Source organism: Lates calcarifer, linkage group LG3 (genome assembly GCF_001640805.2).
Source record: "Lates calcarifer isolate ASB-BC8 linkage group LG3, TLL_Latcal_v3, whole genome shotgun sequence".
Taxonomy (NCBI): domain Eukaryota; kingdom Metazoa; phylum Chordata; class Actinopteri; family Centropomidae; genus Lates; species Lates calcarifer.
In genome coordinates, this window is record NC_066835.1 from 12736908 (window position 1) to 12760052 (window position 23145).

A 23145-nucleotide genomic window follows, 5' to 3' on the forward strand; every position below is an offset into this window, starting at 1 on the left:
CTATCTATCTATCTATCTATCTATCTATCTAACAAAATGGTCCACCATAACTATATGACAAATACATTTAAACAAATTTAAAACTGTAAACACATACATTTAATGAACAGTTAAATTCTTTAAAACAGACAAACTGAGAGACTACAGTTTTCCTGGGCACGAACAAGGTTTTCGTGAATATGCTGTGTTTTTAATCAAATTCACTTCAAAATTAAGCTACAATGAATGTTTTCTTATGTCTCAGGTCCACAGTGTGAATAAAAGTGTTTCTATGATGGACCTCCAGGACTCCCGTATGAACAGCATTTCCAACCTGAACTCTGTGGGAGACATGCTCACCTCCTCTCAAGCCTCCATCGCTGGCCTCGGACACAGCTTCGGGAACCTCGGCGGTCCTCTTCGTATGGGAGGGCATATGCCGGCGGGCTCAGCGGGCTCCGGTCTGAGGCTGAGCCAGATGGGCCACATAGGGGGTCCCACCGAATCCATCTCCCAACAGCAACAGCAGGCAGCAGCAGCCATGCACTTCCCCCTGTCTTTCCAGAACCCGCTATTCCATCTGGCTGCCCAGAACTCCCCAGCTCAGTCTCAGCCTCCTCCCCCTCCTCTTCTCCTCGCTCCCGAGCCTGAGAATGGCCACCACGACTATGCACCCGCCTTTGGCAACAGTGCTTTCTCCCGCAGCGAGGACTTGTCCGCCCTGCGGTCACAGAGCAGTCTGGTGCAGCCCAGCATTGTCCACTCTCACAGTTACAGTGATGATTTCACCCGGCAGAATCAGAATAACGACTACGCCTGGCACCAGCTGTCACTGCAAGTGCAGGTAGGATCCTCTTAGCGATTGTCACACAAACAGAAAGACAATTTGTTTGTCATGATATGCAACATTATTCTACTCCTACAGAACCCTTGTTTTGCATAACAGGTTTAAAAGCAAAATGTTACATATGTAATCAAACAAAGATATGTGCAGTGTAACCTTACCATTGTATCTACAGTACACAGGACAAACAATGTATATATTGTTATATATTTCTCCATATTTATTGACTGAATAAATAGCCAAAGTGTTATCATTATGCTTTAAAGAGCACCACTAGGTGGAGAACTTCCATTTTAATAGTTGGCCCATAGACTCACAATGCTCACAGACTACTGATCATTTAAAATGGTCAGTCTGTTTTGTTCAGTTGAATTTGTTTCAGCATATTTTTTAAATAATTCAGGACATACTCAGAATCTTCCAGTCAGACTGACTGTTGTGTGCTTAGTGTTAGAGACTAGCAGTTGCTGCTGCTTGGATACAGTTTTAGTATATGTTGTTCTGTTAAATCTGTTGGAATGAGCTGAAATTAGAATCTTAGGATGCATGCTTCTGTAAGGCATCATGATCCGTAGTTAATGACATTTTATTTCACTTTATATTGAAGGGCCTCTTTACTGATTTGCTAGGTTAGATGTACTGCTCAGTAAGACCTCATTCATTGCCCAGTTGGTAATGCAGCCTCCCTAAACAGGAATCTTGAAACATTTTTTATTTATATGTGAAAGTCATGCACATCAAGATTCCCTCCTTTAGGACTAAAATCATTTACAGGTTTGGTTTCTCTTGAGTCTTTACATTTATCTTAACCAAAAGATAGCTTTAACCGGGTGTGGAAATTAATTAATGCAAATTCATGAAACTGTGTTTTATCATTAACCAAACTCCTTAAAAGTTTGAGTGGGCCACCTGTAGTACCACCTGCTTTCAGTAACATTTATATCCCTAAAATAAGAGTAAAGTTACTCAAAAACAGACATTATACAGTCAAAATGAAAGTTTGAAACTCAAGCATGATCCTCTGTTCTTTTTTGGAGTAACTTTACCCTTTTATGTTGTAAATGTTGGTGGATCTCTTGGTTTATATCCCTTTTTCTTTATTTAAGATCACGCAAAATTGATACCAACAGCATTATCTTTTCTGGATCTCCAAATGTTGTGATGAGCACAGTCACAGCCAAGAATTATTTTTCTCAGTTTTGTTAAAAAAGACCAGGAGACCTTTTTTTTTTGTAATCCTAAGCCAAATTGCCCAGCACACTTAGAGCCTTGTCATTTATTCTTAGTGTGATTTTAACACCTCGACTGAGCAACAAAAATGTCTGCATTAGTTGCTGCATTCAGATCAGCCCTTGTGGTTCATTAGACCCCAGCTTGTACTTCTGTTCTCAGACTGATTTTCAGGCTGCAGAACAAAGCATGGATCCAAAACAAAATGGGAGATGTTTACAAAAAAAAGTCCCTCCCTTGAGCAGTAGAATATGCAAATCTAACAGTAATGTAAGGGCACTTTTGAGAGACACTTGTTATGCTACAGACGCCACACTGAAGCCAGATCATTCACTTGCCTCCTCTGCTGAACTATGTATGGTGCTTGACATCTATCATGCTGTGCGTCCTTGTTTCAACAGGGCTGAATACTAGCTGTCGGTCAATAGGGCAAAGAAAAAGCGTTCTAACTGCTGGATAGCACATATATCATTGTATAATACGTACCTTAACCCTCAGTGTGCTGCAGATCAGACTCAGATCTCCTGGAGAGAGATGTTAAACTGTTTCATAGTCTATACTCATGACCCGAAGTTTGAGCATTTTCAGTTAAAGCTTCTAAACTTAAATTAGACTGTCACTTGTTTGATGGAGGTCAGCAGGATTCTTGTATTTTGTGGAACAGCTTTTAATGAAACAGAAATTTACACTGACCTTTTCGGTTCTGACTTGATGGTGTGCTCATGGGCTGCTGATCTATCACGCTGCTGAAGTTTACTACCGCACGTCTGTGTAAAATTATAGCATTTAATGATACTGTCATGTAGTCTGAAGCTATTTCTGTCCTGCTGCGTGGGCCTTAATGGAACAAACATCACAAGAGCCTCCTGTTTTATTAATACAGATGGTGTTATCAGGACAGTGCTTTATGCATTAATTAAGTATCTACCTATCCATCCATCAGTCCATCCGTCCACTCCAGACTGTAGGTGTCCGGACACTTACATGTTTTTTGTTCTTCAGGTGCTTCAACACATTCAAACACATTTTTGAAATAAGGTAATGGCTACTACATTAAAGCCTGTACGTCTCACACAATTCTTTCTATATTGACGTAAACCTTTTCAAATTAATGCTGAGACTTGGCACTTTGATATAGCATCTATTAGTTTCTATAAAATTGAATGGGCTGAAGCACAGAAACCAAACAACAAAAAAGTTTACTTAGAGTCTGGACTGTACACGCATTAATATTTACATTTTTTATCCGTGTGTCTGTCGTTCTATACATCTACTGTATCTGTACAGCTACACATAAGCTATCCATACGTGCTACTTTTGGTTTCTAAAGCACCAAATAGTTTAGGGCCAAAACACATATCTAACTCCAGACCTCTCAGGTCATCTGGGACCGGTACGCTACTGTCCCCAGAGTCCAACTAAGACATCAGCATTCAGTGTTTATGCACCACATGCCCGGACACTCAAGGCTTAAAACTTCTTTGTTTGATATTGCCTTTTTAAAATAAAATTTGGAACTACACCACTGCATTGTAGTTGTTCTGCAATGTTTATTCTGCTACTGTATCTTTAATTTGTCAATTTAACTTATCTTTAACTTCTACTTGGTCTTTGTGTAGCACTGGGGGGCATCAAAGTTGGATATTTTCAAACTCTACATGTATTGGTTTTCAGTCAATTAAATTAAGTATGTAATTAAGAAAGTATTCTCAGTCAATGTGATTAAGCTTTCTTAATTTTCCTGACTCATTCTTTCCCCTAGGAGTCTCTCCAGCAGCAGCACCTGATGGGAGTCACATCTCAAACAGCCACTGGGACGGGCACCCCGGCCTCTTTGGCTACACCTCCCACCACAGTTCATCCTGTCCGCCAGTCATCCATTGCCCCTCCACAACACCTCAAGTCCCAGCGGTCCATTAACACTCCAGCTACCGCCACGCCTCCAAAGGTTCGCCCGCAGAGCAGGAACCTCCTCCTCGACTCCTCTGACACAAATTACAGCGGCAGCCAGCCAAAACAGCGCCAAACTCAGCAGCCGCAGCAACAGCAACAACAGCAGCAGCAGCAACAGCAGTCCCAACAGCAGCAACAGCAGGAGACACAGCTGTCGGTGACGGACAGCCCAGCTCCTGGGCTCCCGTACCAGACGAGCTCCGCCAAAGAGAACCAGGGCCCATCAGCGGCTGCAGAGGAGTCGACGGACACTCCAACAAAAAGCACCAAGAAGCCTCAACAGTCACAACTGCAGCCTCCACAGCAGCATCTGCTCAAGCCAGTTGTCAATAAACAGGTGAGTCTAACTTCATGCTCTCTATTTTAAGAGATGCTGCAAAATGCATAGTGATGTTTCTTTAGTGCCTCTATTCATACATAATGTATGCATATATTAAGATTAAAATCACGACTTACCCATTTTGTTGTTTCAGGGTTCTCAGACGACGTTGAACACCCCAGCCCTCAACGAGCGGACAGTCGCCTGGGTGTCCAACATGCCACATCTCTCTGCTGACATTGAGAGCTTGCGGCCGGACCGTGAGGGTCAGCTGAAAGAGTATTCAAAGAGCATGGATGAGTCACGATTAGAGAGGGTTAGTACATGTATTTTTCCGCCTCCAAAAGTACACTCACTTGCTTCCTATGACAGTAGGCAAAAAAAAATGCAGTAGTGTTTTTGCTGAGCTGAATGCCAGCCTGAGAGTAAGAAAAGTCTCAGACATAAATATAATATAATATAAGATTTTATACACACACACACACACACACACACACACACACACACACATATATATATATATAGTGAAAGCTGAGATACAAAAGGAGATTTACAGGCATAAATAGAATCAAAGAAGCATTATCTTGAAGGCTCTTTCGGGGGTCTGAAGTGTAGTCATAAAGTATCTACTTTCCTGATCAGCACATTTTTCGAAATATGATACACACACGCACACACACACGGACACACGGACACATGCACACACTTTAGTGCTGAATGTAAAAATGTAGTTTAGTAGGCTGGCAGCTCCAAATAGCAGCAAGAGTCAGGTGTATGAATAGAAATCATGGATTAGAGTGATCAATAACCTGCCAAAATGATTCATGTTTACCTAACTGGACAGTCTAAGATCTCCTGTTGAACCAAACCCCAACAGCAAAATTTAATCAGGTAAATTAAAAAAAGAATTGCATGTCTCTTAACCAAAAGATAGGCTCTTGTTCATGGGAGTTTGACATTTAAGTCAAAAAACAGAGGTACAGCATATTGAAGTTTACATAAAATAAATTTACCTAAAGAGGCTTAGGTGTGCACTGCTTCATCATATTTCTTTGTCTTGTGTTACTGTTTTTTATATTTTAACTTTCAACTTGCATGTGAATACACACCAAATAAATACTGTACAGTAGGTGCTGGTGAAGACAGTATCCTTGGTTTTAAAAATAAATACATAAGACAACACACATGATGTTCCAGAAACAGACAAACTATCCTGGCTGGTGACGCATCAGTGCAAAAATCCAGCTGCCTATATTCCAAATGTATCTAACATTTTCATTATGTAAATCCCATCTTAAGCAGACACACATTTTAAACCTGTATACCAACCACTTCAAAAGGAAAAAAAAATCTCCAACTGATGGCTACACATACAGTACATACACTGAGGTGACACTGTCTCTGCCATATTGCCATCCTGTTCTGGAGCTTTAACAGAATAATACATGAGTTAGATATTGGTGGCTGCTGTTGTGCATCTTCTCTGATGAATAACTCCCACATCCTTGCCTACATTAGAAATAGATGCCTACTGTGTATGCTGTTTATTACATTGATACTTGTGGTTGCACACATTCAAGCACAATTCCACTGCAGCTTTGTCTGCATTTGCTGCTTAGCATAAAGAGATCTCTACCATCTGTGGTGCCCGCATTGATAACAATCACTCATCACTCAGTAATATTGCAGAATACAAGCCACAAATAACCTGAAGTCACTTAATTTCCTTCGTCTTTCAGGTCAGAGAATACGAAGAAGAGATACACTCCTTGAAAGAACGGCTGAAGATGTCTCATCGCAAGCTTGAGGAATACGAGCAGAGACTTCTGTCGCAGGAACAGCAGACAAACAAGATCCTGCAGCAGTATCAGAGCCGCCTGGAGGACAGCGAGCGTCGCCTAAAGCAGCAGCAACTGGAGAAGGACTCTCAAATCAAAGGCATCATCAGCAGGTGATTAGTGTTCAAGTTGAACCAGAGCAGGCAGAAATGAGGCTGAGCAAACTTAAAATGCACAGTCTTTTTTAAATATAAAATCTATGCCCTATATCATAATTAGATCTAGCGAAATGGTGCATTTGCTACACATGTTTATGTGACCTGGTCAGGCTGTGTCCGAATTTCAAAATGAACTCCCCCCTTTTTTTATTTTTTTACATGAAATAAACAAATGAGGTACATGTTGTACCTCATTTTGAAGTGAGTTTTACAAGTTCTGATACTTTTCATGCTAAGCTAAGCTAACCACTTCCTGGCTTTAGCTCCATGAATAAAAGTTCTCTGCGGAGTTTTCTTGAAAACAAACACAATTTATACTGAAAGCATTTTTTTTTTACCATGTTACCCAAGTCCATGCATTTATGTGCATAATTATGTGTTTCAATTTGTGTGGAAACGCTGAAAAAACTTCATCAATATCATAGCATAATGCAACAATGTGCAGTGGAAACACACTTACATGAAGCATGTGACTCAAAAAGACTAAATGAAAGAAACATAAATGCCATATTTTCGTCACATTTACTGTTTGTTTTTAACTGTTTCAGGTTTGACTAGTTGTGTCTAGCTCAAAATACTCACATAACAATAGTGGATGGAAATGCACGTTCATTAGCATTTTCTTTTTCAGATTTTCTAGAAATTCAGTCAAAGGTCTGTGCTGCATTCGGATTGAAACATAGCTATTGTGCCCATGCAAGCTGAACATGAAACAGAAACAAACAAGGGACCTGCTCATCAATACACACTCCACAGGATACCTTTACCACACAGACATAAGAGTGGTATCAGTCTTCTCACCCAACTCTCGGAAAGCAGGCAAATAAAAGTGTTATTTCCTAAAATGTGGAGCTATTCCTTTAAATGAAGCTCATTTAAATGTCATGAACAATAAGCATAGTTGGTAGGAAACACCAGCCTAAATCTGATGGTAGCTACACATGCTTAAAGGAAATGTTACTTGGAATAAAGTGCAACTCCTGCCAATTTTCTGAAAGCCAACATTTTGTATAACTGGAGTATTACAAGGCTCACATCTCATTGCATTTGGTAGAAAGCCTCCTTCAGTTAACTTTGACTCTATTTCCATTAAATTCACATATGCCAGACGGGTGCACACTTCATGATCCTGCACACACACGCAAGTTTTCACAAGTTCTGTATCTGAACAGCTGAATTTGAACTGTTCTAAAGGCAGTTCAGATTCAGCTTCAGGACTCTCTGAGGATAGCAGAATGTGCCCAGAAAGATGTCAAGACCTTAATATCATCATATGGCCATATAATCCTACAGTAAATTTGAAGAACACCGGCTTCATAATTCTATTTTTGTCATCCGGTATGTTTGTTTCTATTTCCCTGTTGTCAGACTCATGGCTGTGGAAGATGAGCTGAGAGGGGGTGCCATTCCTGATATTAAGCCTCGAATCCTCACAGACCAGGTTTGTGCCTGTGTCTACATCTTTTATCATCCCTATTCGCTAAACCAGTCATGTCCTAAAACAGTTTGCATCATTCTTACATCATATCCAAAGCATTTGCCAAAGCCAGTGCAGGAGGAGAAAGCTTGCAGCTGTCATGCACTTCACCTACTCCCATCTTTTCAAAAGTATATGTCACGTCTGGAATAACATTTCACCCTTTTTACTGCACACGTCTGAGGGGAGAGTGGAAAAACACGGGGCTGATCCTAAAAATCAAGAGCTGGATGGAGCTTAAATTTATGTACAGAGGTTAATCTAGTTTGTGTCTGTGAAGGAATATCAAGTCTTTGACACTGAAACGGAATATTATTTAACACAAAAAGATTATTATTATACCACAGGATGCATTCATCATTAGAAAAACCTCGATTGTGAGTCACCAGCAGCGTCACAGTGATTCTTCAGGGCTCAGCTTCATGAATGCACCATGTGGGCTGGATTGTGACGCAGGTGAAGAGGCTGCGTGTGTGTGTGCATGTGCGCGTGTGTCATGTTTATGCCAAAATAAATCCAAAGAAACGTTTGCTGTCCTCGACACTGTCGCCCTTTTTGCAGTCATCAGTATCAAGGGCAAATAGACAGAATAGCCTCTTGAAAAATCAGACCATAAATAGAATTGTTTTCCACTAGGTCTGCTGAGAAATTGTCATAATTTTTACACCAGACCTCTTCAACAAATACAAATGAGTGACGAAGATAGATCCAAACTCTGCAGCCGAAATTAGAGTCTGGTAAAGGAGTTTTAGTGTTTGCAAAGCAGGATTAGTTTGCAAGCCGTTCCTCTCCGGCTTAAGAGTCACAGCCATGAGATAAACACACTTGCTCGTGATTATTGAATGCTGCAGTGCTTGGAGCCCATTTTAAAAAAAGAATAAAAGTCAGAGTAAGTGTTTAGAATTGCTATTCCTTCAGAGTGGGAGAGTCTTGTTAATTACTCTCTGCAAGCATGAACAGTTCTTTCCCCAAAGACAGAAACCAGACAATTAAGATTTAAAAGAATAGCTCAACATTTTGGGGGAATACGTTTATCTGCTTTCTTGAGCAAAGAGTTAGATTAGGACATTAATACCACACTCAAGTCACTGTAACTATAAAGCCGCAGTCAGCAGCCAGTTAGCTTAGCACAAAGACGTAAAAAGAGGGAACAAATCTAAGGCTCGTTGATGAACTCTATCTTGCCTGTAAAAATTACATTTCGCCGTTTTTTTGGGGGGGGGGGGCCTCGCGTGTTGGACTGTTATCGACCAGGAGCAGTGACTTCCTGGAGCCTCTGTTGGTTGCCTGGCAATGGCTCCTAGCCAAGAAATATCACAAAGCCCCCCCCCGCCCTAAAATGGAGGATTACCTTCAGATAGAGCCAGGCTAGCTGTTTCCTCCTGTTTCCAGTCTTTGAGATAGGCTAAAAACCTGCAGGCTCTCTATTCCACAGCCATTAGAGTGGTATCATCTTCCCCTCTAGCTCTCTGCAAGACAGTGAATGTGCATATAACCCAAAATGTTGAACTATTCTTTTAAACCTACGCCCTTGCGACGGCATAAATGGTAAATAAGTAGTAATTTCACTTGTTTTCTCTCCCTTCAGTCTATCAGCCAGGGCTATGGTGGCCACCCAGGATCCTGACTGCCAGTTCCAAAGTGACCAGAGCTCATGATGGTCATTCAAGCATAAGGAGAAGACTGATTTACATCCTCTACAAAAAACCCCATGAAGACAAAGCTCTGCAGTGGATCTAGTAGGACTACTGGAAGCTTCATCTCACAACCTTCTTAAAATTAAAAAAAACAAAAAACAAACAAACAACAAAAAAAAACTTTGCACATATTCAAACCTTGCCTGTACCAGAACTTGACAATCAATTTAGCGTGAGGACCAATGTGTGTAGTGAATCTCTGCACACGTTGACTGAAATATAAGCCAATGCCACAATAATGGCAATACTGAACCTAATGATTTTCTTTATTTAATCAGAAGAAATGACAAGAGATGTGTAAAACACTGAGGATGAAGATGGATTCATGATTTTCCTTGCTTCAAGCAGCACGCTCGCTTCTCACTGTAGTCGCTGCAGACAAAACATAGAAAAGGCTTTTACAAGCACAATATCCCCTCATGGTGACATCTGTGACAAGCAACAAAGCATGTTGTTAAATCATTTGCCATCTATGATCCTCAGATGCAGGGCCCAAGCAAAGACCGACTGTATATTACTATTTGATTCTGATGAAATCACTTAGTAACATACTCTCACTGCAAAGATATTTTCACTTACAGAGGTGGTTATCATCATGGTTTTGCATCTTCTTGCATCCTTTATAGTACAGCCATCCTGACTAAATACATGCCAAACAAGCCCTACAATCGATTTATATTATAACTGCTTTAAATACAATCTATACCCTCTCGGTTACATTTTCCTTCGGTAAACAGTGTAAAGCCAGAACTACAATCTGTTGAACTGAAGTGTACAGAACAAGTCTTTCTTAAAGCTACTAAAACTTTTTAATAATGAAAATATTTTACAAAAAATAATCTGAGATTAAAATGTGTTTTCGCTCACTTTGTAATAATAATGATAGTGATGATAATGATCAAAGTATGTATATATAACATTTCAAAACAGTGATACAAAGTGCTTCATTAACAATAAAGACAAAGAAATATTAAAACTAAATAGAGTTTAAAGGGGCACTCCACCCATTTTACACAGTAGGGTTAGTTATTTCATCAGGTGGATCCTGTATTAGAAAGTGGAGGTAGTTTGCAAAACATGGTCATTTTTCAAGCAGAGAGGGTCTAAAGCACTAGTGATTGCATTATGGGAAATGTAGGACCCAGAATTTTGTTTTTTTGAGTTTGACCCATGATAAGTCCCATTTACACCTTGTATTAACAGGTGATCTGTATCTGAATATATAATTTGGCCTTTGCATTTATACCTGGTATTAATAATAATCACTGATTCTGATCTCAATATGTACATTAGATTGGCAGTGCTGACAGGCTCAGCAAGGGAAGGAATATCACTGATGGCTGTCATTCATTTCTAAATCACTTTCTGTGGGGAAGACATCCCAGCTACTGCTTCTCTATCTTTTGCAGGGCTTGCTTAAACTAGCAGGAAGAGGCAGAATTAGGTGATCGTTTCACTTGCTCAATGGATTTTGGTTTTTCAGTGTTTTTTTTTCTTTTAAAAAGAAACCATGGTCACGCTGTGTGTCATTAACACCTGATTGAGATTCAATACCAATACCGAGCCAGAACAGTAACTTGTTTTAGAGTCAAATACAGAACACATGTTAATCCCAGGAGTAAATGGAGCCCTAAAAGTCGGGATATCTCGCTCCCTGCTGCTTTGATTTGGACCATTAAGCTTTCATATGTCTCATATGACTTCCCCAACTTTATTGAAGTGCAAAAAAAAAAAAAAAAAAAAAGCTATCTATATTCAACATCATGTGTTGAGGAAAGGTTATGCTTTCAGAAATATCTTGAAGATATCACTTACATAGCTTCTCAGACAGAACATCTCTAACAGCTCATCTTTAGTCTACAGTTTCTAATCAGTGCTTGACTGTGCCCGTACATCTAGAGCTGCAATGATTAGTCAATTAATGGATTAGCTGATCAACGGAAAATTAATCCACAACTATGTTGATAATCAATTAATTGTTAAAGTCAATGAAAATGATGGTTTCAGCTTCATAAAAGTGAGAATTTACTGCATTTGCTTGTTTGACACTGAATATCTTTGGGTTTCACCTTGGGAATTTGTGAAGAATGTTTTTCACTGTTTGCTGATATTTTTAACATTTACTTAAAAATAATCAGTAAATTAGTTGATCAAGAGTTTCAGCTGTAGTTAAGCCTGAGAGACGGTGTTGGTCAAAACTAACAAAAGCCTTAAGAGTAATAAATAAAACTGAAAAGTTATAACATCAAGGCCTTTTGCCTCTCAGCCCTTCATTTCTGGCATTTTCTTTTGTTTGTTAATTTTGTTCTACAGCACTTTGTAACATTAGATTGAAAAGTGCTAAATAAATACATTTTAATAACTATGATTATAAACATGATGTGCAACTGGAAACAAATCATATTATAGCAAGTAGTGAACTACTCATCTGTTGTGTTTAATGTTTCTGAAGCATAGATGTGCAACAGTTCTGCATGTGCTTTTTAAATGCGAGGACGAGTAAGTCAAGTTTGCTGTCAGATATTATTCTAATGTACAAAGAAAAAACTCAAATCCAGCCTGCTGACTCTTCTGTTTTTTTCAGAAGAGGGTGGCATTCAGCCTTTTGCATTATACAACATGAAAGTTCGGAGAGGACTAACAGACTAACAACAGAGGAGAAACAGTGAAAACAACAGAACAATAAAGAGTTTCCAAGCAGGGATGTGTAGTATATGTGCATAGGATTTGACTGCCTTACAGTCTGTGCCACAGGGCCCAAAATAACAATGCCAATACAAAAGAACTTGTAAACTTTGTATATTAAATGTCCTTTTTGTAGTCAGGTGATGAATTAATAAGCAGTGTGTTGGTTAACTCTGTATGTTAATCAGAATCATTTATATTATGAATTTCATGGTTGATATAATTTATCTTAACCTCTTGCCTTTAAAAAGACATTTTTCTTTCAAGATAAATATCAATGATACAAAATTATATGTTTATGTTACCAGAAATGTATAAAATAGCTTAATGTATATCTATTCTTATATGTAAAATGTATTCAAATCAAGGGTAGGCCTTCAGGCATGTTGAACATGTGGTAAACACCAATTCTTATATATTATAACTCTTAATGCTGCAATCCAGAAACTATAGTGCTATGATGTGACTGCGTTCATGGGATGAGAGTTGAATAAAATAATTTTCCAGCATGGCACAGTTTCATTAAAATATGAAATAATACGACAAATTAAAATATCTCACCTATGTTGTGTAACCAAAATAGCAGTGGTGCTTTCAACAACCCCTGGATTGCAGTTTTAAGTCATTTTCTTTTAAAATATGTGTTTATTTATTTGGCCTGCATTGCAAAACAGTATTTTGAAATGTTATACCGCATTTCTGTTTTCATTTTACGAGAAGCTGCAATACATAAAGTGAGAAAAATGTTTGTAAAGAACATAAAAATATATCTTATACCCATATATTATTGAAACTTTCTCTGTATTAGCTGCAGTGGTACAGTGTGCTACCTCTGAAATTGTGCCCTCATCTCCCTTCCCTGCTGGAATTGAGGATCCTTATTCTGATTTATACCACAACCTGAGAGGATACTTTATTCCATTCGGCTAAAAAAAAGTATTTATTTGAGAGGCAATGCTTAAAAAAAGTTATAATTTTGTTCACAACCAGAAGTCGGGTTTAATTTTTGGTTGCTTGTTCATTGCTGTTTTAAGATTTCCTATATACAACCTTTGCCATCACAGGGCCATTTCTAAAGTTTGTCCTGTTTACTATCGTATTTAAGTGCCGTTACCATGACGTTCATACAGATCTACTTTTAATTACGGGATGAGATTGATTGTTTTCCAGGTATACGTCAGACTCTCAGGTGTTAGAAGGAACACAGAGAAATCTTTTAATATCTTTAATGCCAAACGCACAAAATATTGAAACGCAATCTTTGGCAAGTGAGCATTAAAGCTAAAAGCATTTCAAAAAGCACATGAAATGAGGGGTCTGTGCTGAGGCATCTACTCTGCTTTTATTTTGGTTGATTCCTGACCCTCATCTCATCTTATAAATACTTTAATTCACACCTTGTTTTGTATTATTTGTTGCATAAAAAAAGGAACAAGAGGTTTGTTTCTTGGTCCAAAATGAAAAATGTGACAAATGCTCCACTGTAATAAAACTTGGTAAGAGATATTATTGAAGTTACTACTGAAGAAGTGTTTTATGTTTACAGAGTCATGACATTTTAGAGGATGTATGAACCTTTGTTCACCCGAGGGAGAAGGAGATTTACTGCCGCTTTGCTGCAGCTAAAGCAGGACCTAATAAATGAAATGAGATATCTTGTATATTTTGAATAAGGGTATTTAACATCAATCAACATATTTATGTTTCTAAAATGGATGTATAGCATTTTGGAATGAAACAAAGTATTTTTCTCGGCAGCTATTATTCTGCACAATTGATCTACTGTGTCACAAATATATAGTTGGTGGGGTTTCTGACTTGAATTAGGCCTACTGGATGTAATACCTTAATTTACTTGACATTTCTTTTGAAATAAGCCATGCCCCATGGATAAGCCATACCCTCCACACCCCTGATGTTGTATGGTGGATGTTTAATGTTGGTAGTTTTATTTACAATGGTAGTTATTGTAGGTATGATTGCGCTTGTAATGATTATTATTAGTGTAAGTATACTTGATTGATATTATTTGTTTTGTTTGAACAAAGGGAATGTATTCATTTTTCCAGGTGATTTTTCCGAGTGATTTAAATAAATTAATAAATCCCTAATTGAAGATCTTTTATTTTAAGTACCTAAGTGAGCTACTTAAATTTGATTGTATATTGGGTTATTTATAGGCTAATATTTGTTTCTTTGGATTTAATATTGATTGAAGAGATTCAATTAGAAAAGATGGAAATGTGGCCATGGGAGTGAAAGAGGACCTTTTATTAGAAAAACCTGGGGTTCATTTTCTATTAGCTATTAAAGCACGTTAGTGGATCTTGTAGATTTAGGACTAGAGCTTCATTTGGGTTGGGCTGATGAACATTAAACCTGCACTAATCCATATTTTTGTATCAACAGTATGTTGAATGACCATGTGTATTGTCATGTGTATGGTCAAAAAACAAAAAACAAAAAAACAAACAAACAAAAAAACAATTGCTACTTCTTTAATGTAAAATTAAAATCTGGTGATGCTGAGGCTTTGTCCTCAGACATATCTACTCCTACCTCAGTGTGTTTGCTACATATTGAAAACATCTGCAGTGATTTCTTAGTCAGGCTCTCTGCAGTATACCAATAGCACAATCTGCACATCTTAACACCTTCTACACAGGGCCAGTTCTAGGCAGGCATATATGAGATGGTGATGCTGATCATCTTCTTGCCCACAGGTGCCAATGATAAATAAATTGAGTAAAAAAATATATTTGAGACCTTTAAACCCACTATCAGAGGCAGTAAAGCTGTGGTAACTAACTACAGTATACATATATGCTGCAGGAGCATGCTTATTAGGTTGGCTATTACAATTTACATGTGACTCATTTTCACTTTGTCAGAAAACTGTCACAAATAAAGAATTTTTTTCTCCAGCTTTATGGTGGATGTATTTTAAGACCAATCAGAGGCGGTTGCTAGGCGGACCAGAATTGGCCGGCCAATCAGTGCTTTTCTGCTAATGTTGGCTGACGTATGTCGTCATTGGCCACAACATGCCTCTCCATTGGCTACGATATTCTGGGAGGAGCGCAGAGAGGCGGAGAAACGAAGCGGAAACCAGATTTAAACCAAGTTCAAAGCGTTGCTTCGGTTTGTCAGTTCAAGCAAGAAAACGTCCTTACCGAAGAGATCTGGGTGCTAAAACAAACTCTGGAGCTCTTTTTTTCTGTTGAACACGAGTGAGACGACTCTGAACACACCTGCGGCGTGAAGGTAAGGCACACAGTTAGCGGCTAGTGTTAGCATTAGCTAGTGATGGGCAGATGAAGCCTCATGAAGCTCTGAGGCTTTCTTTTTCTGTGCCGAAAAGACACTTAGACACCGCACCAGAAGTACAACTAAGTTCTTTGTTAAAAGGAGTAAGACAATATTGTTGAATAATACTGATGCCTCTTATACAGCTTGTTTAGCTTGTTCGTGTGTTTGTGTCACTGTCGACATTTTACGTCTCTTTGTCATTGTGTGTTCCACCCTGGTCATTTTAACTCGGTTTATGGTGGTTTATAATGTCGTTGTCACCGGGTTGTGGTTATTGGCGGTCATTTTATACCATTTTGCGTCTCTACCTGGCTGTTTTACACCAGGGTGTTAGCATCAACATTAGAGTCGGGCGTTAGCATTAGCCTTATCTTTTAACCATGCCTTTTCGGTGTCGTTTTTATTTGCGTGGGTTAAAGTGCGTTTGTGATTCTGTGACTAAAGCGTCCCTGACATGAGTTGAGGATGGTAACTGTTAAGTATTCCATTTGTCTGTTTACAACTCTGCTTGCATCTCTTAATAACTAGAGATAACTCTGCAGACATTTTACTGCTTCTCTGTGATGTTGTGCTCCAGCTTGGTCCATTTAAGTCACTTTATGGTGTATTATCATGTCGATGTGATCATTTTGTCCATTTGTGGTGGTATTGCGTCGTCTCTAGCTAGCTGTTTTACATCTACTTATGGTCAGCTTCATTGTGGTTGCTTTACATCGTATTGTGTCTCTATAGTTTTGTTTCTATTCCAGGTAATTGAACGTTTCTTTGTGGTCATTTTGTTTTTCAGTGTGGCAGTTAAGCATATCCTTGTGATCATTTTGCGATTTAGTTTTTTGCCTCTGTCGTTTTATATGTCTTCGTAGTTGTTTGGTAGTAATCTGCCCATAACCATCCATTGATCCCCTGTTATGTATATTATTGATTACAAATTTGGTTGTGGTGACTTGAGACTTTGAGCTCAGTTTGTGTTAAATACAAGCTGGATTAAAACTGGATTTAACTCCTCCACAAGTTTTAAGCCTCAGTAGGGGGTCACAATGTATGAGCTGAGATTACTGTTAGAAATTATTAAAACTACTATAACTAAATTGCTTTTCTCTCTGAGATGAAAGAAGTCATATTTTGTTAATATAATTTATTTATTTACCTCTAAACTCAAAGTGTTATTGTCAAGGTTCTAGTGTTTAGTTTTCAGTGCTGTATCTCTATACCTGTATTTCTACACCTGTCAAGTTTTTGAGGTGAACTGTTCTTTATAAATGAGGTTATTTGTTTTTCAAGTATTCTACTTGTGTTTTCCAGGTTTACTTGTTCAGCTGCTGCAGCCTGGACAGAAACACCACATTCCTAAAGGTGTGATGATTTTTCACCACTTTGTCCATGATCACAGAGAGTCTTCGTACAGTGAAGTAGTTCTCTGAAACCAGGACTGAGGCCTCCAGGTAATTCACAAATAGGTTAACATCAACTGTCAAACACAGAGCTCTGACATTGAATTATAGATCTTCAGCAATTGATCTGAAGTCTGAATGGTTTGATTTGCTGTCTTTCTCTCTCTCTCCCTCCCTTTCCTTCACTCTTGCTCCTTCTCTCTCTCTGTCTTGCAGTCTCTCTCACTCTCTCCTGGCTTGTTCTCTCTGTGTGTGTCTCTCGCTCTCTCCCTCCCTCTCCCTCGCTCTTGCTCTCTCTTTCTCTTGCTCTCTCGTTTTAAATTTCAATTTCGATTTTTTATTTAGTTGGCTTTTTTGGCATGACGTTTTTCTCTCTCTCCTTCTTTCTGTCTCTCTCCCTCGCTCTCTTAAGCCTGGTACAAACTGAAAGATTTTTAAAATTTTAGCTGATGTTGAAAATGTTAGAGCCTGCACACACAACGTCAAAAATGTCAGATTTCACAGTTTTGTTCTTATAGTGTGTGATGTGCAACGTGAAGACCAACACGGCACACCACACCACAACAGATTCACCAACAACAACCAGAGTCTGAACTCTGAGAACTCCGAATCACAATTTTAGAGTACACAAACATGGCGGACGACGATGTCTTTTGTTTGTTGTGCTTCCGTCTTCAGTCAGCTTGTTTCCTGATTGGCTATCGTTCTGTTCCACGTGACAGGCCACAGAGTGCGTGCTCAGCTTTCCTCGGTGCTCCCCCCACACAACAGGATTTCTGGTTGCAAATAAAAAAGTTTAATATTTACAGAGTAAATATTTACAGAGTAAATATTAAAGTAAGACAATATTGTTGAATAATACTGATGCCTCTTATACAGCTTGTTTAGCTTGTTCATGTGTTTGTGTCACTGTCGACATTTTACGTCTCTTTGTCATTGTGTGTTCCACCCTGGTCATTTTAACTCGGTTTATGGTGGTTTATAATGTCGTTGTCACCGGGTTGTGGTTATTGGCGGTCATTTTATACCATTTTGCGTCTCTACCTGGCTGTTTTACACCAGGGTGTTAGCATCAACATTAGAGTCGGGCGTTAGCATTAGCCTTATCTTTTAACCATGCCTTTTCGGTGTCGTTTTTATTTGCGTGGGTTAAAGTGCGTTTGTGATTCTGTGACTAAAGCGTCCCTGACATGAGTTGAGGATGGTAACTGTTAAGTATTCCATTTGTCTGTTTACAACTCTGCTTGCATCTCTTAATAACTAGAGATAACTCTGCAGACATTTACTGCTTCTCTGTGATGTTGTGCTCCAGCTTGGTCCATTTAAGTCACTTTATGGTGTATTATCATGTCGATGTGATCATTTTGTCCATTTGTGGTGGTATTGCATCGTCTCTAGCTAGCTGTTTTACATCTACTTATGGTCAGCTTCATTGTGGTTGCTTTACATCGTATTGTGTCTCTATAGTTTTGTTTCTATTCCAGGTAATTGAACGTTTCTTTGTGGTCATTTTGTTTTTCAGTGTGGCAGTTAAGCATATCCTTGTGATCATTTTGCGATTTAGTTTTTTGCCTCTGTCGTTTTATATGTCTTCGTAGTTGTTTGGTAGTAATCTGCCCATAACCATCCATTGATCCCCTGTTATGTATATTATTGATTACAAATTTGGTTGTGGTGACTTGAGACTTTGAGCTCAGTTTGTGTTAAATACAAGCTGGATTAAAACTGGATTTAACTCCTCCACAAGTTTTAAGCCTCAGTAGGGGGTCACAATGTATGAGCTGAGATTACTGTTAGAAATTATTAAAACTACTATAACTAAATTGCTTTTCTCTCTGAGATGAAAGAAGTCATATTTTGTTAATATAATTTATTTATTTACCTCTAAACTCAAAGTGTTATTGTCAAGGTTCTAGTGTTTAGTTTTCAGTGCTGTATCTCTATACCTGTATTTCTACACCTGTCAAGTTTTTGAGGTGAACTGTTCTTTATAAATGAAGTTATTTGTTTTTCAAGTATTCTACTTGTGTTTTCCAGGTTTACTTGTTCAGCTGCTGCAGCCTGGACAGAAACACCACATTCCTAAAGGTGTGATGATTTTTCACCACTTTGTCCATGATCACAGAGAGTCTTCGTACAGTGAAGTAGTTCTCTGAACCAGGACTGAGGCCTCCAGGTAATTCACAAATAGGTTAACATCAACTGTCAAACACAGAGCTCTGACATTGAATTATAGATCTTCAGCAATTGATCTGAAGTCTGAATGGTTTGATTTGCTGTCTTTCTCTCTCTTCTCCTCCCTTTCCTTCACTCTTGCTCCTTCTCTCTCTCTGTCTTGCAGTCTCTCTCACTCTCTCCTGGCTTGTTCTCTCTGTGTGTGTCTCTCGCTCTCTCCCTCCTCTCCCTCGCTCTTGCTCTCTCTTTCTCTTGCTCTCTCGTTTTAAATTTCAATTTCGATTTTTTATTTAGTTGGCTTTTTTGGCATGACGTTTTTCTCTCTCTCCTTCTTTCTGTCTCTCTCCCTCGCTCTCTTAAGCCTGGTACAAACTGAAAGATTTTTAAAATTTTTAGCTGATGTTGAAAATGTTAGAGCCTGCACACACAACGTCAATAATGTCAGATTTCACAGTTTTGTTCTTATAGTGTGTGATGTGCAACGTGAAGACCAACACCGGCACACCACACCACAACAGATTCACCAACAACAACCAGAGTCTGAACTCTGAGAACTCCGAATCACAATTTTAGAGTACACAAACATGGCGGACGACGATGTCTTTTGTTTGTTGTGCTTCCGTCTTCAGTCAGCTTGTTTCCTGATTGGCTATCGTTCTGTTCCACGTGACAGGCCACAGAGTGCGTGCTCAGCTTTCCTCGGTGCTCCCCCCACACAACAGGATTTCTGGTTGCAAATAAAAAAGTTTAATATTTACAGAGTCGGCTCCAATCGTCTTCGGAGCGGTTATTCCATTCAATTCAGTTTTATTTATATAGCACCGAACAACAACAGAAGTTATCTCAAGGCACTTTTCTAGAGCAAGTCTAGACCGTACTCTTCACACATTTCACACTACAGGAAAATCTGGCAAGATAATCTTTAGAACCAACCAATAATCGGGCCTTTGCTTACTTTGATCGGGAGGGGGGATTTGGGCCAATAGTTGGCCTGATTATCTTTTGGTGTGTACCCCACTTTACCATTTCTGTCTAATTGTCTTTCTCCTTCCCCTCTCTCTCTTCCTTACTCTCATGCTTTCTCTCTATCTCTGTCCCTCTTCTCACACACTTTCTCTCTCTCCTTCCTTACTCTTTCTCTGTCGCTCTCCCTTCCCCCTCTGTTTTATTCACTCTCTCTCATTCTCTCGGTCTTTTTCTCTCCCTTTTCCTCTCTCTGTCTCCCTCTCTTCACATAAATCATAAATATGTAAAGAACTCATTCATTTCATTGGCGGCTGTGGCTTAGGAGGTAGAGCAGTCGTCCACCAATCAGAAGGTCGGTGGTTCGATTCCCGGCTCCTCCAGTCTGCATGCCAAAGCGCTTTGAGTGGTCGAAAAGACTAGAAAAGCGCTATATAAGTACAGTCCATTTACCATTTATTTCAGTGTCACACTAGAAACACTGTCATTGTGGTTTCTATCAACCAAATTTAGTTTAACTGACTTTGGAGGAAAAAAACATTTCCATCCACTGCTGTTGTGTGAATATCAGGAGCTGATGGAGTCAGTTCTCCAGTTAGAGCAGCTTCTTCTGTCTTTGTGTATAAAGCAAATTTAACTCTTGGACTAGTTCGGATTATTCAGGAACCAGTTAGTCGACACTCTTTGTGTCTTTGTAGATTTAGTGTCTTTTACTTCTCTATCTTTTGACAAGTTTGAAGTTCAAGACCCAGAAACTCTGTGTGCTTTTATTTTGATGTGTGTTGTGTTAAAAAGTCATATTTATTCTAATGTTTTGTCTTTCTCCATAGGATTCAAACTTAAACCATTAAATCACAGAAAGACAATACAGACTTGAAGACATTTCCAGAAGGTCAGTGTTTTTTGTCAGTTTATTTTTTTCAGTCTGACTCTGTCATTACCTCAGCTGCAGTTTGACACATTAAAGCTGCTGTAACTTTTCAGTTTTAATTAGTATTTAGTATTATTCAACAATGTTGAATAAAACAATGTTGTTTTTAAACAGAAAATATAAAACCTTAGTATAGAATAGAACAGACCCTTATAATAAATAGGTTTAAATAAAGTATAAAAGCCTTTAAAACATATATTTAAAACCCTAAATAAATATGTCTAAAAAGTAAGTATAAAATCATTTAAAAATACATTTTAAACCTTAAAGGAATAGGTCTAAAAAAATAAGGATAAATGTAAAAAAACCTTGTAAAACAGGTTTGATAAATAAGGTTAAAATCTTTAAAGATATAAATATTTAAAATCTTTAAAAATACGTTTAAGCATGAAACCTGTAAAAAATTGATTTGGAACCTTAGGAAAATGTCTAAACAATAAGTATCAAATCCACAAAAAGTTTAGTCTAACCAAGCCTTTAAAAATATTTTTAAAACTAAAACATAACTATAAAAAAAATGTCTGAACAATGAGTGTAAAACATTTTAAATATAAAACCTTAGAAATATATTTTCAAAATGTTTAAAAACAGCTCTAAAAAAAGTAAAATTATTTGTATAACAGTTTCAAATAGAGAAATGCAACTCAAAAGTTTCTTCTTAAACTTTTACTGATTTTATTCATTATTTATTCACAGACATTTGACAAACAATTGTTAGAGCTGGTTAGGGTTAATGTAGTTATGAGCACATTTTCCAAAGATGAACATATCCATTAAGCATCTTCATTTAACTGCTTGTGATACAATTATTAATTAACTAGTTATATCAGAAGTAGTTGACTGTTCTCATAGGTGCTTACTCTTTGGAAAATGTGCCCATAAATGCATTACAGATGGTAGGGAAACAAAGAGCTTTCACTTGAACAACAGGAAACCAACACTGTTTACAGCAGTTAGATGGTGGAGGACTTTTATCTAATTAACAGCTACACAGGTCTTCAGCTGCTGTTGTCTTCTCTTCCTGCAGAGACAAACACAAGTGTTAATCACAGAAATTGATCAATAAATCTATTCTTTCTTTTCGCAAACTGCTGACACCTAATCACACTGATTTAAACTTAACATTTTTAGTGTGTTTTTCTAATTATTAATCACAGTAATGAGTAGAAACAATTCTGAAACTTGATATAAAATAAGAACCTACTGTAATTATTACATAATCTCTTAAATTTCACAGAGGTAAACATGAACCATATAATATATACAGGAAAACAATTTAAAGTGTTTTACTGCACAGTACTTTTTGCCTTTCTTAAATGATATTTTTTACGACCTACTATACTATGACACTTTTTGACCATTTTTGAGGCCTTACTTTAGTATGACATTTTTTGAGCATTTTGGACACCTTACAATACTATGTCATTTTTTGAGCATTTTGGACACCTTACAATACTATGACATTTTTTTGATGCCTACCAATACTATAACATTTTTTGACCGTTTTTGAGGCCTTACTTTAGTATGACATTTTTTGACTATTTTGGACACCTTACAATACTATGTCATTTTTTGAGCATTTTGGACACCTTACAATACTATGTCATTTTTTGACCGTTTTTGACGCCTACCTATACTATAACATTTTTTGACCATATTTAACGCCTTACAATACTATAACATTTTTTGAGCATTTTGGACACCTTACAATACTATGACATTTTTTTTGATGCCTACCTATACTATAAATTTTTTTGACCATTTTTGACGCCTTACATTTTTTGAAGGTTTTTGAGGCCTTACTTTAGTATGACATTTCTTGACAGTTTTTGAACATTTTTTGACGCCTACCAATACAGTGACATTTTTTGACCATTTCTTATGCCTTTTTATACTATAAAATTTTTGGACCATTTTTAATGCCTTACTTTAGTATGACATTTTTTGACAGTTTTTGAGCATTTTTGAAGCCTTAAATTTTTTGATCATTTCTGATACCTTACTATATTATACATTTTTTTGACCAGTTTTGACGCCTTACATTTTTTGAAGGTTTTTGAGGCCTTACTTTAGTATGACATTTTTTGACTATTTTGGACACCTTACAATACTATGTCATTTTTTGACCATTTTGGACACCTTACAATACTATGACATTTTTTTGACGCCTACCTATACGATGACATTTTTTTGACT

At 37.9% G+C, this 23145-nt stretch overlaps 1 protein-coding gene and 1 long non-coding RNA gene across 5 annotated transcripts in view; both read left to right on the forward strand.

Moving 5' to 3' along the window:
• The window catches only part of LOC108898171 (ras/Rap GTPase-activating protein SynGAP), a 39644-nt gene extending 25346 nt beyond the window's left edge, over positions 1–14298 (forward strand). For 3 of the 4 annotated variants that reach the window (XM_051067091.1, XM_018698062.2, XM_018698066.2), the window contains 6 exons: positions 245–823; positions 3816–4343; positions 4480–4641; positions 6065–6276; positions 7690–7762; positions 9387–14298. In XM_051067091.1, coding sequence (XP_050923048.1) covers positions 245–823; positions 3816–4343; positions 4480–4641; positions 6065–6276; positions 7690–7762; positions 9387–9425 — 1593 coding nt within the window. In that variant the 3' untranslated portion in view covers positions 9426–14298. The remainder of the gene's footprint in view (positions 1–244; positions 824–3815; positions 4344–4479; positions 4642–6064; positions 6277–7689; positions 7763–9386) is intronic. The other variant, XM_018698063.2, reaches the window with a different exon arrangement.
• Positions 14299–15309: 1011 nt separating this feature from the next.
• Positions 15310–19030, forward strand: LOC108898105 (uncharacterized). Its single transcript, XR_001963397.2, has 3 exons — positions 15310–15444; positions 16792–16931; positions 18918–19030. It is a non-coding gene; the product is annotated as an uncharacterized LOC108898105 (long non-coding RNA).
• The last annotated feature ends 4115 nt before the right edge of the window (positions 19031–23145 follow it).